Below are 14611 nucleotides of genomic sequence, written 5' to 3'. Positions count from 1 at the left end.
TAGATGATCATAATAAGCACAAACAATACGGCATGACCACATGCAGACAACTCTGGCTTAATCTGGCTACTACCAAAATAAAGACAAAAGCTCTCATCTCTCTCTGTTTGAAGTAGGTCTAAAAGAAACTCCCTATATTAAAAATTGGCGGCAACAATAATTAAATGATATAGTACAGGAATGCTGAAATAATGAATAAAGTCGCAGAAAGGAAGGCTGTGATGGGAAGAAAATTTTAACAAGAGAACTATATTTTCATTTATTCAATAAGCTGGATGTATTCCACAATCAAACTACAAACCAAGAAAACACAAATTGTGTCAAAATCTAATGCATGTAAATAGAGAGAGAGAGAGAGGCACAATTATCTATTTAACAACAAATCCAGAACCTCCATGTCATGGGGCCCATGGTTTAGTGATCCAAACCATTGATTTGCCACAAGGAATGACATGGGCACCTATGGAAATAGGATGTAGAGGAAAAGAAAGGCCATCCCCAATGTGAAAGTTGTGAAATTGGCTACAGCATAAGCAATGGAGAGGATTTCATGGTGAGGGAGGCCAACAGGGAGATTTGAAACAATCCCAATGGCAGCAACCATAATAAGAAGGAACGGCACCCACCAACAAGATTTTTGGGCTCTTAGCACAAACACAGTGTGACCCACTTGATGAACAACACAAATGCAAGATTGAACTTTCATCTCGCAAGTGCACTTTGGGGATGTATCACCCGTCTACCAAAGGGCCCGGCCATACCAACGATCAAAATCACCGTAATGTGGACCCCAAACGCTAACTATACACTAAAAAAATATATAATTAGAAAAAGAAAAACCCTAAGTAGATGTTGATGCACTCGATATGGAGATCGGAGTTGCCACTGTACATGTCGATGGGGTCCATGCCATGCTCATTGCAGATCATTTCCCATAAGGCCCCGATCTGATTGCCACATTGCCCTCCCTGGATGTGGAGGATCTCTCTCATCTTCTCGAGATAACGGAGGCAGAAGGAAAATAGGGGCTAACAACTGAGAAGAGCAAAGAGAGAGAGAGAGAGAGAGAGAGAGAGAGATCAGGATTTCGTGTGGGGGAGGGGTGTTAGGATTTTTCTGGTTTTAAGAGAGACAGAGAGAGGCAGAGAGAGAGAGAAGGAGAGGCAGAGAGAGAGCATGAGGGAGTGCGAGTGGAGAGGGAGAGGCAAAGAGAGAGTCCGGGGTAGGGAGAGGCGTACAGCGGAGAAGGAGAGGCAAAGAGAGAGAGTCCGGGGTAGGGAGAGGCGTACAGCGGAGAAGGAGAGGCAAAGAGAGAGAGGGAGAGGGAGAGCGCGCAAGAGGGAGAAGGAGTGGCAGAGAGAGGAAGCGCGGCATATAGGGTTAGATATACTTAAAAATTAGGGTTTTATATATATATATATATATATATATATATATATATATATATATATATATATATATATATATATATATATCTATCGGAAACACTCACCTGCGAACCAGTTCGTACGTACTACGTACGAACTTTTTTGAGAACCCATCCTACGTGATGTGGATCCAAAATCTGAACCGTTCATGTGAAGCAGCACCTCGTGAAACCCCCCCAGCCCAAGTTTTACTTTGATCTAAAACTTGGATGGCCCATGAAAAATGAAAACATTTTCCTCCCTTGATTTGCATTTCTCTTTGCTACGGCCCAACAGAATTTTAGATCAGGGTGAAAATTTGTCACATGGGGTTCCTTGAAATTCCGCATCACATGGACCGTTCAGATTAGACACCCATGACACGTGTACAAAGGTGCGCATGTGCGTAAGTGCGCAGGGGAGCATGACTCTATATATATATATAGGGACCCTTTGCCCTACGACCGTTAAAACTGGCCGCCGGCAAAGGGTAACCTCATCGGTCGGCTAAGGCCTGATTTCTTGTAGTTCTGGTGAGACTCCACTCTAGTTGTTGTCTTGAAGAGATCTCAGTCATTTGTCCCTCTGTCCTTCCACCTTACACTCCATAATTTGTTTCCTCTAGGCATTACCAATCAAATTGTTGGAACTAGCTTGTCCAAAATTATTGAACCTCAAAATTATGTTCAGCTAATTCAATTTGATTAGGCTGAACAAGTCCCTAATATGTAGGGAATATGTTTAGTAATTGAAGTTATTTTATAAAGCCGTTTGGTTTCTTTTATTATGGTAATTTAGCAAAGAAATTTGGGAAGCATCTGGTGGATAGTGGCTTGCATGTATGGGTGGTTTTGTTGATTGCATGCGCTCAATATCAGCTTACCCACCAAATGATAAGGAAAATTCTCTGTGGGAATTGTTTAATTGCCACAAGTCAAATCAACAGTATATTCTCATGCACCAATTGGTAGGATGTCTTAGAATTTCATGCTTTGATGCTGATATCTTATGGCATCAATGATTATTTCTTTTTTAGTCTCTGAAGGGATTTTATGATGTCAGTCTATTGTTTTTTTATTTTTTTATTTTATAGAACTAATCTCTGGTCACTAGTTCATTTGTAGGTGGGGTAGAGCTTTCTTGACAAGGGACTTCTTTCACAACATGGGATCAAAGATTTGCAACTTCCAAGAAGTTCAACATACATAACATATCGTCTCAGCCTTTTGCCTAAAATCAAGTGTAGTATCTATTCTACATTAAGCCGAAATTCAACACTTTTATTTCCATTTCCATTTGGCTCAATAAAGGGACATCATTATGTTCTGGAACATGGAATCGGTGCAGTTTGGGCCAATAGATGATAAGTCTACGTGTCGGGAGATATCCCAGGAAAACTTGACTGTTGTGTTCCAGCACTTGCAAGTAACAGCAGAAGTTGTAAGGAATTTCAAGTCCATTCTCAGATAATGGACTGTTTGGGAGTAAACCCATATGTTACTATTTGGGATATTTGCGAGTGAAAATGGAAGTATGTTACATTGAAGTGATTGAGTGCACCTTAGCAAAACAAATGAAATAGAAAAGGGGGGAAAAAAAAAAAAACCTCCAAACAAGATATGAAATTTATTATTCTAGAACAATATCACCAACTAGCTAAAGAAGATATCACCAACATAGCAAGTGATCAACATTTTTTTTCTGGCAGGTAATCTGCACGTGAAACTGACACATCAAGGTTGAAGCGATTGAGTGCTTTCCATTGAGCTACAGTTCCGATTCCAAGCAGTCAACAATTTTAGATCTCGTCAAATCCAAAATATAAATTCCTTTTTTTTTCTTAAAAAAAACTCATTAGCATTTTTCATATCTATGTTTAAACCTCATCAAATGGAATTCTGATGTTTACTCTCCAGCAGGTCAGTGGACTGATTTTTGAGACCCAAGAGGTTATTCTTTGGACATGACATCCTTACCTATATTGATGATAATGGGGTCCATGATGAAGAGGAGATGATTATAATCTAGGTCTGGTTGAAGCATTTCTTCAAACATGTAGGGGGCCATGTTTTGAAAGAGTATGTGACACAATCGAGAATATTGGTTGAAGCATTTCTTCAAACATGTAGGGAGCCGTGGATAGCGGCAGACATGGCTGCCGCTGCCATGGCTACTGCCCAATTTCTGGCCATCAAAAGAGGAAAATAGAAAGAAAGAGAGAGTACCTTCGAGTGCCTCGAAGAGAACGAGCTATGGTCCTTGATTGCTCACCGTTGAAAAAGAGAGAGTACCCTCGATCCGTTGGAATGATCTTTGGATCAGATGCTGGACATATTAATAATAATAATAATAATAATAATAATAATAATAATAATAATAAAGATGATGGACATCAGTTTTCTTGGCCATTAACCACTGGCCGTTGATTAGGGTCCTTGATTGCTCACCGTTGATGACCACATCCGCGGGTTGCCGGCCCTACTTCTAGATCTGCTCTAAGAACCCGATAATGAGAAGAAAGGGAGAGAAATAAAAGAGAGAATAAGATTTGGAGGTAAGATGGGAGATTGAATATCTAAATCCAAGATGGGAGAAGTGCACGAGAAGAAAGAGAGAGAGATGAGAAACGGAGGGGGTGCGCATGTCAATAGAGGAAATAGAGAGGGAAATGGAAAACCCTTTCGGCTCTTTCTTTTTTTTAATAGCTACCATTTACAGGCAGCCACATACCAAAAACAGGGGCATTTTTGGACACATGTCAGTGATTCTCATCATCACCGGCAGTTATAGATGGCCGTCGGTAAAAATTCCGTTAGCAAAGATGCATTTTCTTGTAGTGCCTCATGTAAATTCATGAAGATCACGCATAATATCATAGTTCTCAAAAGGTAAATAAATGATGGTAATAAATCAATCAATTGAAATGATAACTCCCAGTAATATGTAAACATGAAAAGGCAGGATAATTCACATCAATTAAATCAAAGTAAGCTTAAAGGATAAAACCCTCGCCTCTAATGTTGTTCTTCCTTGAATGTGGGTGTGTGTTGAAGGGTTAGGTTCTTAATCTAGTAATCAAGAATTTAGATGGTTAGGATGACTGGTTGGCCTTCTTGGCTCGATTTCTAGATCGAAACGTTGAAAGGGGAAGGAGAGAAGAGATATGAGGAAGATAGTTTGGCCACGGCTTACCTGATTTTTTCCCAACCCACTACTCAGCGAGTTGTTCGTAGCGAACAACATTCTTTCCTTCTTCTCTGTTATGGCTTCCTTCTCCTTATCCTTCTTCCTCTTCCTTCCCTTGTTTCCTTTCTTTCTTTCTTTCCTTCTTGTTTTTCCTCTACTTTTCCTCACCCACTGTCGGACGAGTGCACTTTATATGAGGAGAGAGTCTCCAGACTCTTCTGTGCGTCCCCGGCGTAAACCTGTTTACGCAGCAAGGGTGCAGAACGTCCTCCCTACGCAGCTCCTTATCGCACAAGGTTGTGCGCAGCTGCGTGATGGCGTTTCTTTCGCTCCCTTGATTTCCCTTGTTGCGGTCCCTGGGTGGCCATCAGGTAGCAGTTCTTAATCATCGAAACTGCTTGCTGGGATCATAGCCAACCGTCCAGCGTCAGTTTGATGGACGTCACTGTTTTAATGGCAGGTTTGGCCATGTCCGTGTTCAGCCCGATCAGATCCTCTTGGACGGCCCTGATTTGCTGTCCGACAGTCCCTGGCCTCTAGACCCCTATTCCGATCACGCTGCTGCTTGCGCGAACCTGATTCAGGGCGTTCTCGCGTTCGTGATTTCCGGAACTATTGTTTTTTGGCGCAAGAAACCGGCGGAAACCAAAGATCTCTCGTTCCCTTTTCTTCTTTCCACCAACTTGGGTGGATCGGAATCCCCATCCCTTGATTTTGGACGGCTCCGATTGGAGCCGATGAGTTGCGTAAGAAGGTGCAGGAACGGAAAGATCGCAAGTCGCGATTTCCACGTTGTTACAGCGCGGGGAGGGTCGACTTAGATGAGTTGCTAGATCATGTGGGGTCCACTTGTGATGTAACTTAGGGAAATCATCTCCCTTCATTTGTTTTGTATGATAATGTTAGGCTGTGGGCCAAAATGTCAAGTAAATCAAATTTACAAATGGCCCACGTGATCATTCGGTGGGAAGCCAATGCACACCATTGGAGCAACTAACATGGGAAGCAAGTTACATGTGATAGCATAACTTATTGGTTTTATTTGCATGTGATAGGTGGGATCCACTAGTTATGTCCTTTGAGAGATCCTCACCGTTCATCTGCTTTGTGTGATGGTCCTAGACCATGGGCCAAAATATAGGATGGATATAAGTCCTATATGGGCCACATGCTGCAAAAATGGGTGAGTGAAAAACTCGGCTAGAACCGAGCTTGTGTCTTTTATTTACGACATTGCCCTTCTTTTCTCTATGAACTTTTACTGTCAGTAATTTCTAACTGCATCATCAAATAGAGGTGAAATTTCACAACCGATCATTATTTCTTGATATCTTTGTTAAATTTGGGCTTGGATCTCTCAAGGATGCCCAACATATTCCTTTAGTGGTTAACACAATTCGTAATTGGAAATAACATTTGTACATCTCTGATTGACAAGTTATCAGATAGCTTAGACCTATATCCTAAGATCTTCATGGTGATCAGTTCACCATGATATTCGCGTGGCCTGTTTGGTAGATCTAAACATGATGGATGGTTAGATGACATATTAAAAATAAGAAAACTTACTAGTTAGCATTCTAGTCATGTGTCTAGGTGATTGTACGGTCTGTTTTGTAGACGGATCAACACAAGTGGATTTATGGAGCAATCAAGGCATAAGACATGTGTATCATTAGATTCGAGTATCTTGTTCACATGTATAAGTTTCTCATATCATAATTCTGATGGTGCGTTAAGTATATTCAAAGGTGATAAAGAAGAAAAGATCAAAATCTCAATTTGATAAGTGTACGGATGGATGTATAGGTCAAGTAGCAAGTTTTTTATGATCGGGTGGTCCAAAATCAAAGTGGACGGTCTGATGTCGCTATCTAGCAGTTTATATTTGACTGAGCAGTTGGTTATGATGAACAAGTGAGAATATATGGGTATATGATGATCCTATCTTACAATCAACGATTAGATTACTTGATCTATGAATGAAGATTATTCCCAACGATTAGATTCGTGTCAGGGAATAGATGTAATGTTAGGATAGTTAGATCTGTATTGTACACATGTATATATTATGTTACTTCCATGGTAACACTCAAAAACTTTTAATACTTAGGTATTGATATGTTCGGGGTGTTAAATAAGCCTTATAGAGTAAGCTTATTATGAATGTGGAGGAACCATCCAACTTGCCCGGAAATGAGTTTCCTAATTTATTCGGGGCCTTACTCATGCCTCACTGGTAGACTCACGGGAGTGCGTGTGTTAGAAAAACAAAAAATAAAAATAAAAATCCTCCTAACTTTCTCAACGAAAAGGGACATTTTCGCATATTCACACTTCCCAGAGTTGCCGCCCTCCCCGCTATTAGGGCAATTGAATCTGCCCCACGTGGGTCCTACATGCTATTTCCCTCCAGGTGTATCTTTGAATTCTCGCTTCACCTCTCCCAGAAAATCCGGGCGTCGATTTTGTTTCACTGGACCTCTCGATTTATTTAGGGGAAGTGAAAAGAAGCCAAAGAAAAAAAGTGGTGGTTCTTCATAAGACGATCGAGATGGAGAGAAGAGCTTCAGCTCCGTTGATTGTGTGTCTTTTATTCTTAGCCATCTATTCATTTCATCATATCTCTCTTTCACCGATGATTAAAGGTGCGATTTCTTTCTTCCATTTTGCTTCTTCTTCTTCTTCTTCTTCTTCTTCTTTTCTGCTTGATTTCCAAAAGCTCAGATGGTAACTGCCAAAATCCTTGATGTTCATCGGTGTCGATGGACTCAAGTGTATGTTAGTTGTGTCATACACATGAGCGTCAATCTAGTGCGTCGAAATCATGGTGGCCACGTCGTGGACGGAGAATCACCAGAAGATCAGATTTATGGGATGGTTGGCAACCATCAAAGCTTCTTGTTTTAAACCACCTATCTCATTGAAAGGAATTGAATGGTTCAGATTGTGTGCTACGGTCTATCAACGGGATGGACCATGATCATGACCGTTAAGTCATGGTGAGTGGAATGCATGCACAGTAATGAATTGGCACCATTTATTACATGATGGCAAACATGCACATTTGATTCAAATGCGGATTGCATACTGAAACTACTGTACGGTGCTCTCTGGGGACCAAAATGATGAAAATGTTTTATCCACGACGTCCATCCAGTGTGGATCTTTATTTTAGGGTATAATCCCAAAAATGGGGGCAGATCCAATCTCATGTCGACCACACCACAGGAAAGCAGTGGTAGTTGAACGCCACCATTAAAAACTTCCTAGGGCTCACTGCAGTGTTTACTTTCCATCTTACCTGTTGATTTGGTCAAAAAGACCTTGATGAAGAGAAAATACAAATATCATCTTGATTCAAAACCTTTGTGGCCCCCAAGAACTTTTTAATGGTGGGCGTTCAATCACCACTGTTTCCTCTTGTGTGGTCTACCTTAGATTTTGATCTTCCTCATTTTTTGGTTCTTTCCATTAAATGATCCTTCAAAGTGAATGGACGGCGTGGATAAAACACATACATCATGGCAGGGCCCACAGATCATAGTTCAGTAACATGTGGTTACAGGCCGCGTCAGTAGGCAATCCGCGTCTATCTGATTCGAGCCCACCCATCGTTATGTGTAACAAGTAGCATTAGGATACGACTGCCATTCACATCACCTATCTGGACCGTTGATCATCAGTCCACTGCAATCTTCTTCCGCTAACGAGTAAAATTTACCTCCATTGAATGATCATAAACAACACAACATATGGACCTTTCTTTGAATGATCATATTCATCCATTTTTGCATGTCACTTATTCGACGGTTTGGATAATCCGATGAGTAAACTTTGCTTTTTCAAGGCAGCCTATGGAGAATAGACTAAACTTAAGGTCAGATGGGTGACGTGGATACCAACGTGACCAAACCCAACCATGGCAAAGTTTCCATATACAGCGGACTGTATTATTAGTCAAGATAGTTTACCACCGTATCTTAGTATGATAGTGTGACAGATTACCCCGGATTGCATCCTTGGATTGATCTGAACCGTTCATGCTATCAATACCAAGTTATAATCTTATTAAACATGCTTCGCTGACGTTCCGTACCTTTGAATCTTGGATTTGAATATCAGCCATTAAATATTTATCTTAGTACACAATCATCTGCTCAACCAACGTTGCTTAACATGGTCTGGTTAGTATAGAATCTAAAACATGAACGATTCAGATCATCATTTAAAATTCAACAGGGTGTGAGCCGCTACCGTAGCCTAGAAAATCCACTGTGCTAAACATGTGTTGTTTCATTTCTACGTTCGAGAGTTTATGTATGACTGAATATATGGTTCGGTAGCCATCCACGTCTGGGTCACCGCCTAGATGGCCCACCAAAGAAAAACCGTACCAACTAGATAACCATTTGGTCGTTGCCTTGTAGCGGACCGTTGAAAATGTAATACATACAATTCTTCACGTAGAAAATGTCATATTTTTTGCGAGGCCCACCTCATGCACGGCCTGAAATCCCCTGTGAAAAGGCATATCGTCACCCTAGAGTTATGCCCACCATGTAATGTTGTGCCGAAGAAAAAATAAATGCAAAGCAAAAATAAAAAATAAAAAACTTAAATTAAAACTCAAAAGCTAAAGAGAAAATGAGTAACAAAAGGAACAAATTTTATGGCTGGTCAATGTTTCTCTGTTAGGAGGACAGGATGTAACTTTCTTCTTCACTAAAGTAGAAAAAATGAAATAATATAAAGCTTACTCTCTATATTACTCTCTCGTCGTACAAGAAATTTCTCACCAAGTAAACACACTAGGAAAATCTTTCTCTACGCGTGTATCTCTTTTATAAACAAGACATATCCAATGGAAAAAAATTGCCTCAACTAAGCTTCACGCATTTGGACCCGAGAGGAGAGAGGCCGCTATGTACATACCCCTAACAACACAAGAAGCCCGAGAGAACAAGCACTTTTTAATTAGGAAAGTAATTGATATGGAATAACCGGTACAAGAAAAGTCCTGCAGCAAATATATACTCTACATTTTATTGTTGTGAATCTGTTGCAATAAATCTATCAATCTTTTACCATGTTACGAATAAAGTAATATTACACATTAATATATGCCTAGTTTAAAAATAAAATATCAAATTTATAACTAATTATGATGTGCTTTGATTGTCAAAATATTCGCCACCATTTTTTACTTAATTTTCAATTCTTCTAGTGATATCTTTAACATAACATTTCACTCCATGCTTTAGTAGATGACATATATTCTACTCTCATAGCAGAAAATGCCACCATTGGCTGCAATGTCAGTATCCAACTAATGGTAATGCCGACTAAAAAAAAAAGTTATCTATGATAGATCTTATTTTTTCACAAATTCTTATATAATTTGCATCTACAAATTCAATTAACCTTATGTTTTGACCATTATAATAAATGACCATTTTAGAAGTACCCCTCAAGTAAGATCTTTACCTAAGTTCATCATCTAACTACTTCTATTGCCTGTACAATATGTAGTCAGGTGCATAATATGGTACTAAAAATAAGGTTCCCTATAGCTAATAACATATCTAGATTTTCCATCTTTGTGCTATGACACTAATATAAAGACAGCTTCCAACCAACAAATGATAAAGTAATAAAGTACTAAATAAATTAAAAATCTGTATATTAAAGTGGAATGAAACTATTTCAATAAAATCTTTCTTAATCAGTCAAACTCTTATGTTTTTCTTATCTCTAAGCATAATCATATTAAAAATTCAAATAACAACATTCAAACCTTTTATATCGATTTTTTAACCAAATGAGTTTTTAGCATTGGAACGCTATTTTTACTAGTGTATAACTAATATAAAATAATGAAGCTATTATTATCATAATTATCAAAGTAAGCATAGCGGTCTTGCCTCACATTTCTACAAATCCAAATTCGAACAAAGAAATCAAATGCTTTGTACTATTGTTTAGCTGACCGCTGTACATTGTAAGTCTAATTCTACTTTTTTATTTTTATTCAATAATGCTTTCAAATTAAGTCATACAAATTTCTCAACCAAAATTTTAAGAAAGCCACCACCTTTCCTATTTTCCTATCATATGGTCTGCCTAAAATTTGTACGTACTATAATTTTGGGCTAATAGTACTCTAAAATGATCAAGTGAAATGAATGGATGGTATGGATATAAGACACATATATTATGGTGGGCCCAACAGTCTTGGTGGATGGACGGCGTAGATATAAGATACATACATCATAGATAAAAGACACATACATCATGGTGGGCCCCACAATCAGGGATGCACCGAAACCGTGCCCAGTTTCGTGGGCCATTGATATGATCTTTCACCATTGAAGAAATTTTCCTTCTTGGCTATCACCCATCCACATCCATTGTAAGCGCAGGTAAATAAATAGTACTTGACAATTCAGGAAGATATTGTTGTCAGACTTTTAAAAGTCTTCAATACTTGAGACTGCTCGATCGGTCGAGAGGCTGGCTCGACTGGTCGAGGGTCCACTCCACCGGTCGAGCACCACTCGACTCAAAGTCTAGCGTGCTACTTATTTGGGTGTTCGAGGCACTCGACCGGTCGAGGGGGTTCCTCAACCAGTCGAGGTTATGCAGATTCGAGTCCGGATCTTGTGCGGACTGTGGAAATCTGAAGCGATTTCGTAAGGGTACGAAAGGGAAGTTTCCTAAACTATAAAGAGGGATCCCTAGGGTTATTCTAATGTATTTTCTAAGGCTTCGTAAAGGTATTCTAAAGGATTCTAGGGTTATCAAAGAGTGTAGCGAGCGTGAGATTCGAGGTTGTTCGAATCGGGTAAGTCCTCTCTCTTTGTAATTGATGCTTTCATAGTAGAATTTTGTCGCTTTGTACCCTAGTTTTTTTCCAAAAAGGGTTTTTCACATTAAATATGTGTGTTCTCTTGTGTTTGCTTGGTGCCATTATATTGCTATCCTAGATCTAGATCTGTGTGATTCCGCAGGCCAAAATCCCAACAAGTGGTATCAAAGCAATCGTTGGGGCACTAATCTAAATCTGCAGGATTAGTAATAATGAGAAGCACTATGTATGGTATTCAGAAGTACTCAGGGAAAAATAATTTTGAGTTATAAAAGATCAAGATGATGAGTTCCTTAATCAAGTAAGGCATGTATGTTTGCAAATTGCTGGATATGGAAGAAGTGATAAAAGATGAAGAACAAGCATGTATGTTGCTGAATTCTCTTCCGACGTCATACGAGTCATTTAAGGAAACTATGTGCAGCACGGTTAAAACCCTTAATGTCGACACCGTTATCTCAGCCCTTCAAGGGAAGGCTATGAGAAAGTTAAATGGTGACATGAGAACATTTTCTGATGCACTGTTTACAAGGGGTAGGAATTCTGAATAAAGTACGGGTTTTTCAGGTTCTAGATCCAAATCCAAGGACAAGGGCCAACTAAAGGTAAAGTGCTGGAATTGTGGAAAGGAAGGACATGTGAAGAAAGATTGTGAAAATCCTAAATCAAATAGAAAAGATTCTGAGGCTTCATACAGGGAGGCCAATGCTACCACGTCAGATGGATCGAGTAGATGTGATGGTAATGTTTTGTCTGTGTCTACTATCAGCCGGCCATACGATGATCGTAAGTTTGAGTGGATGCTAGACACAAGGGCATCTTTTCACATAACTTCTCATTGGAGTTAGTTCGCCAGCTACAGGGAGTGTAATAGTGGACAGGTGTTTATGGACAATGGCTTTGCCTGTAATGTTGTGACTGTTGGTACGATGCGTATTAAGATTTTTGATGGGGTGGAGCGTACCTTAACTGATGTCAGGCACGTTCCTGATTTGAAGCAGAATCTGATTTCTCTTGGGGTACTTGAGGCAAAAGGATGCAAGTACACAAATATTGATAGTGCTCTTAAAGTATATAAGGGGGCACGGGTAATCATGAAAGCGCAACGACTCGGTAACTTGTACAGGTTGATCAGGAGCACTTCAACAGGTGGAGCTACAGTGAATGTAATGGATTCCACCTCTGCACATGTGTGGCATATTGGGCATGCCTACATCAGCGGACAGGCAGGAAGGCTGAGACGTGCGGACAGAGATACAGATCAGGTGGAGTAACCACCTATGAGAAGAATCACACAGTATGATCGTAGGATATGGTAAGGTACATAAACGACTCCAATATCGCAGGAGATTCATCTTCTATTCAGATGGCTCTAGGTGAGCCTAGTGCTGAGAAGTGAAAGGTAACTATGAGCGATGTGATGGATTCGTTGTACCTGACCGACGTATGGGAGCGGGTGGAGCTTCCAATAGGCCGGAGAGCAATTAGATGCAGGTGATTTTTCAGGAGGATATAACATAAATACAGGATGAGGTTGGTAGCGAAGGATTATGCTCAGAGAGAAAGGATCGGCTTCTCAGAGATATTCGCGCCAACAGTATAGCAGATGTCTATTAGATCCGTGATTGGCTTTGGTTAGCTAATGTGATCTTGAACTGGAAGGATAGATGTGTAGTCTGCACTTCTGTAAAGGAAAGTGAAGAGCAGATCTAGATGAAACAACCGGAGCGGTTTGAAGTTAAAGGGCTTGGGAAAAGACTTTGCAAGAGGTCGTGGTTCGACCTGTCGCCTAGGCAGTAGTTTGATTCCTTCATGGTCAATCAGGATTTGATGACATGTAAATCGCCAATTATGACATGTCTGAAATCAATGTACTCGAGACTCGGTTAAGTGGGACATTCAGGATGAATGATCGGGGGCTGTAAAGATGGTTCTCGGCGTTGAGACTGAAAGAGGAGTAGGCTTTGGTAATCACAGGAGGAATACCTTGTGTGTTGGTATTAATCAAGGATGTGATGGGCCAGATAAAGCCGGAGAGCATTCCCTACGCGTCTCTCCTCAAGTTTTCCTCAAGACATGTCCCAAAACAGATGAGGAAACACAGGATATCTCATGAGCCTTATTCGAATGCGGTTGGCAGTGTATGCAAGGGTCTGGATTAGATCGATTATTTCACAAGCTATCAGTGTTGTAAGCAAGTACCCCGGTAAGCAATATTGGGTAGCGGTGAGATGGTAAAAAAACTACGTCTTTTCTTTTAGGAAGACAGGAGCAAAGGTTGTTGGGCACGTAGATTTTGATCCGGCAGACATGCTCACCTAGATCCTTCCTACAAAGAAGTCAAGTTCTGTGTAACTTCTCTGGGCTTACCGATGGCGAAAAAGAAGGACAGAGTATACACGAGAAGTTATGATGTGATGCAGAGATAAGAGAAGAGGGTAGCAAGATACACAATTGAAGATTGAAGACTTGTTGAAGATTGCTATCAGACTTTTAAAAGTCTTCAATACTTGGGGCTGCTTAACCGGTCGAAAGGCTGGCTCGACTGGTCGAGGGTCCACTTGACCGGTCGAGTACCACTCAACTCAAAGTCCAACATGCTACTTATTTGGGTGTTCAGGGCACTCGACCGGTCGAGGGGATGGCTCGACCGGTCGAGGGGTTTCCTCGACCAGTTGAGGCTTCGGCTCGACTAGTCGAGGTTAAGCAGATTCGAGTCCGAATCTCGTGTGGACTACGGAAATCTGAGGTGGTTTCGTAAGGGTGCGAAATAGAAGTTTTCTAAACTATAAATAGGGGTCCCTAAGGCTATTCTAATGTATTTTTTAAGGCTTCCTAAAGGCATTCTAAAGGGTTCTAAGGTTATCAAAGGGTGTAGTAAGGGTGAGATTCAAGGTTGTTCGAATCGGGTAAATCCTCTCTCTTTGTAATTGATGCTTTCATAGTGGAATTATGTCGCTTTGTGCTGTGATTTTTTCCCAAAAAGGAGTTTCCACGTTAAATATGTGTGTTCTCTTATGTTTGCTTGGTGTCATTGTATTGCTATCCTAGATCTAGATCTGTGTGATTCCGCAGGCCAAAATCCCAACAGATATATAGTAACACTAACTTGCTTGGAGTTCTATTTTTATAGATTCTCTGACACAAGTTC

The 14611-nt window shown here is 40.3% G+C and overlaps 1 protein-coding gene across 1 annotated transcript in view; it reads left to right on the top strand.

Moving 5' to 3' along the window:
- The first annotated feature begins 6883 nt into the window (after window positions 1-6883).
- The window catches only part of LOC131229720 (xylan glycosyltransferase MUCI21-like), a 29202-nt gene continuing 21474 nt past the window's right edge, over window positions 6884-14611 (top strand). Inside the window, exon 1 of the mRNA XM_058225717.1 lies at window positions 6884-7240. Coding sequence (XP_058081700.1) covers window positions 7147-7240 — 94 coding nt within the window. The 5' untranslated portion in view covers window positions 6884-7146. The remainder of the gene's footprint in view (window positions 7241-14611) is intronic.

The sequence above is a fragment of the Magnolia sinica genome, chromosome 16, assembly GCF_029962835.1.
Source record: "Magnolia sinica isolate HGM2019 chromosome 16, MsV1, whole genome shotgun sequence".
NCBI lineage: Eukaryota > Viridiplantae > Streptophyta > Magnoliopsida > Magnoliales > Magnoliaceae > Magnolia > Magnolia sinica.
The sequence above is the reverse complement of the archived record's forward strand: the minus strand, read 5'-3'. Positions and strand labels throughout refer to the sequence as shown.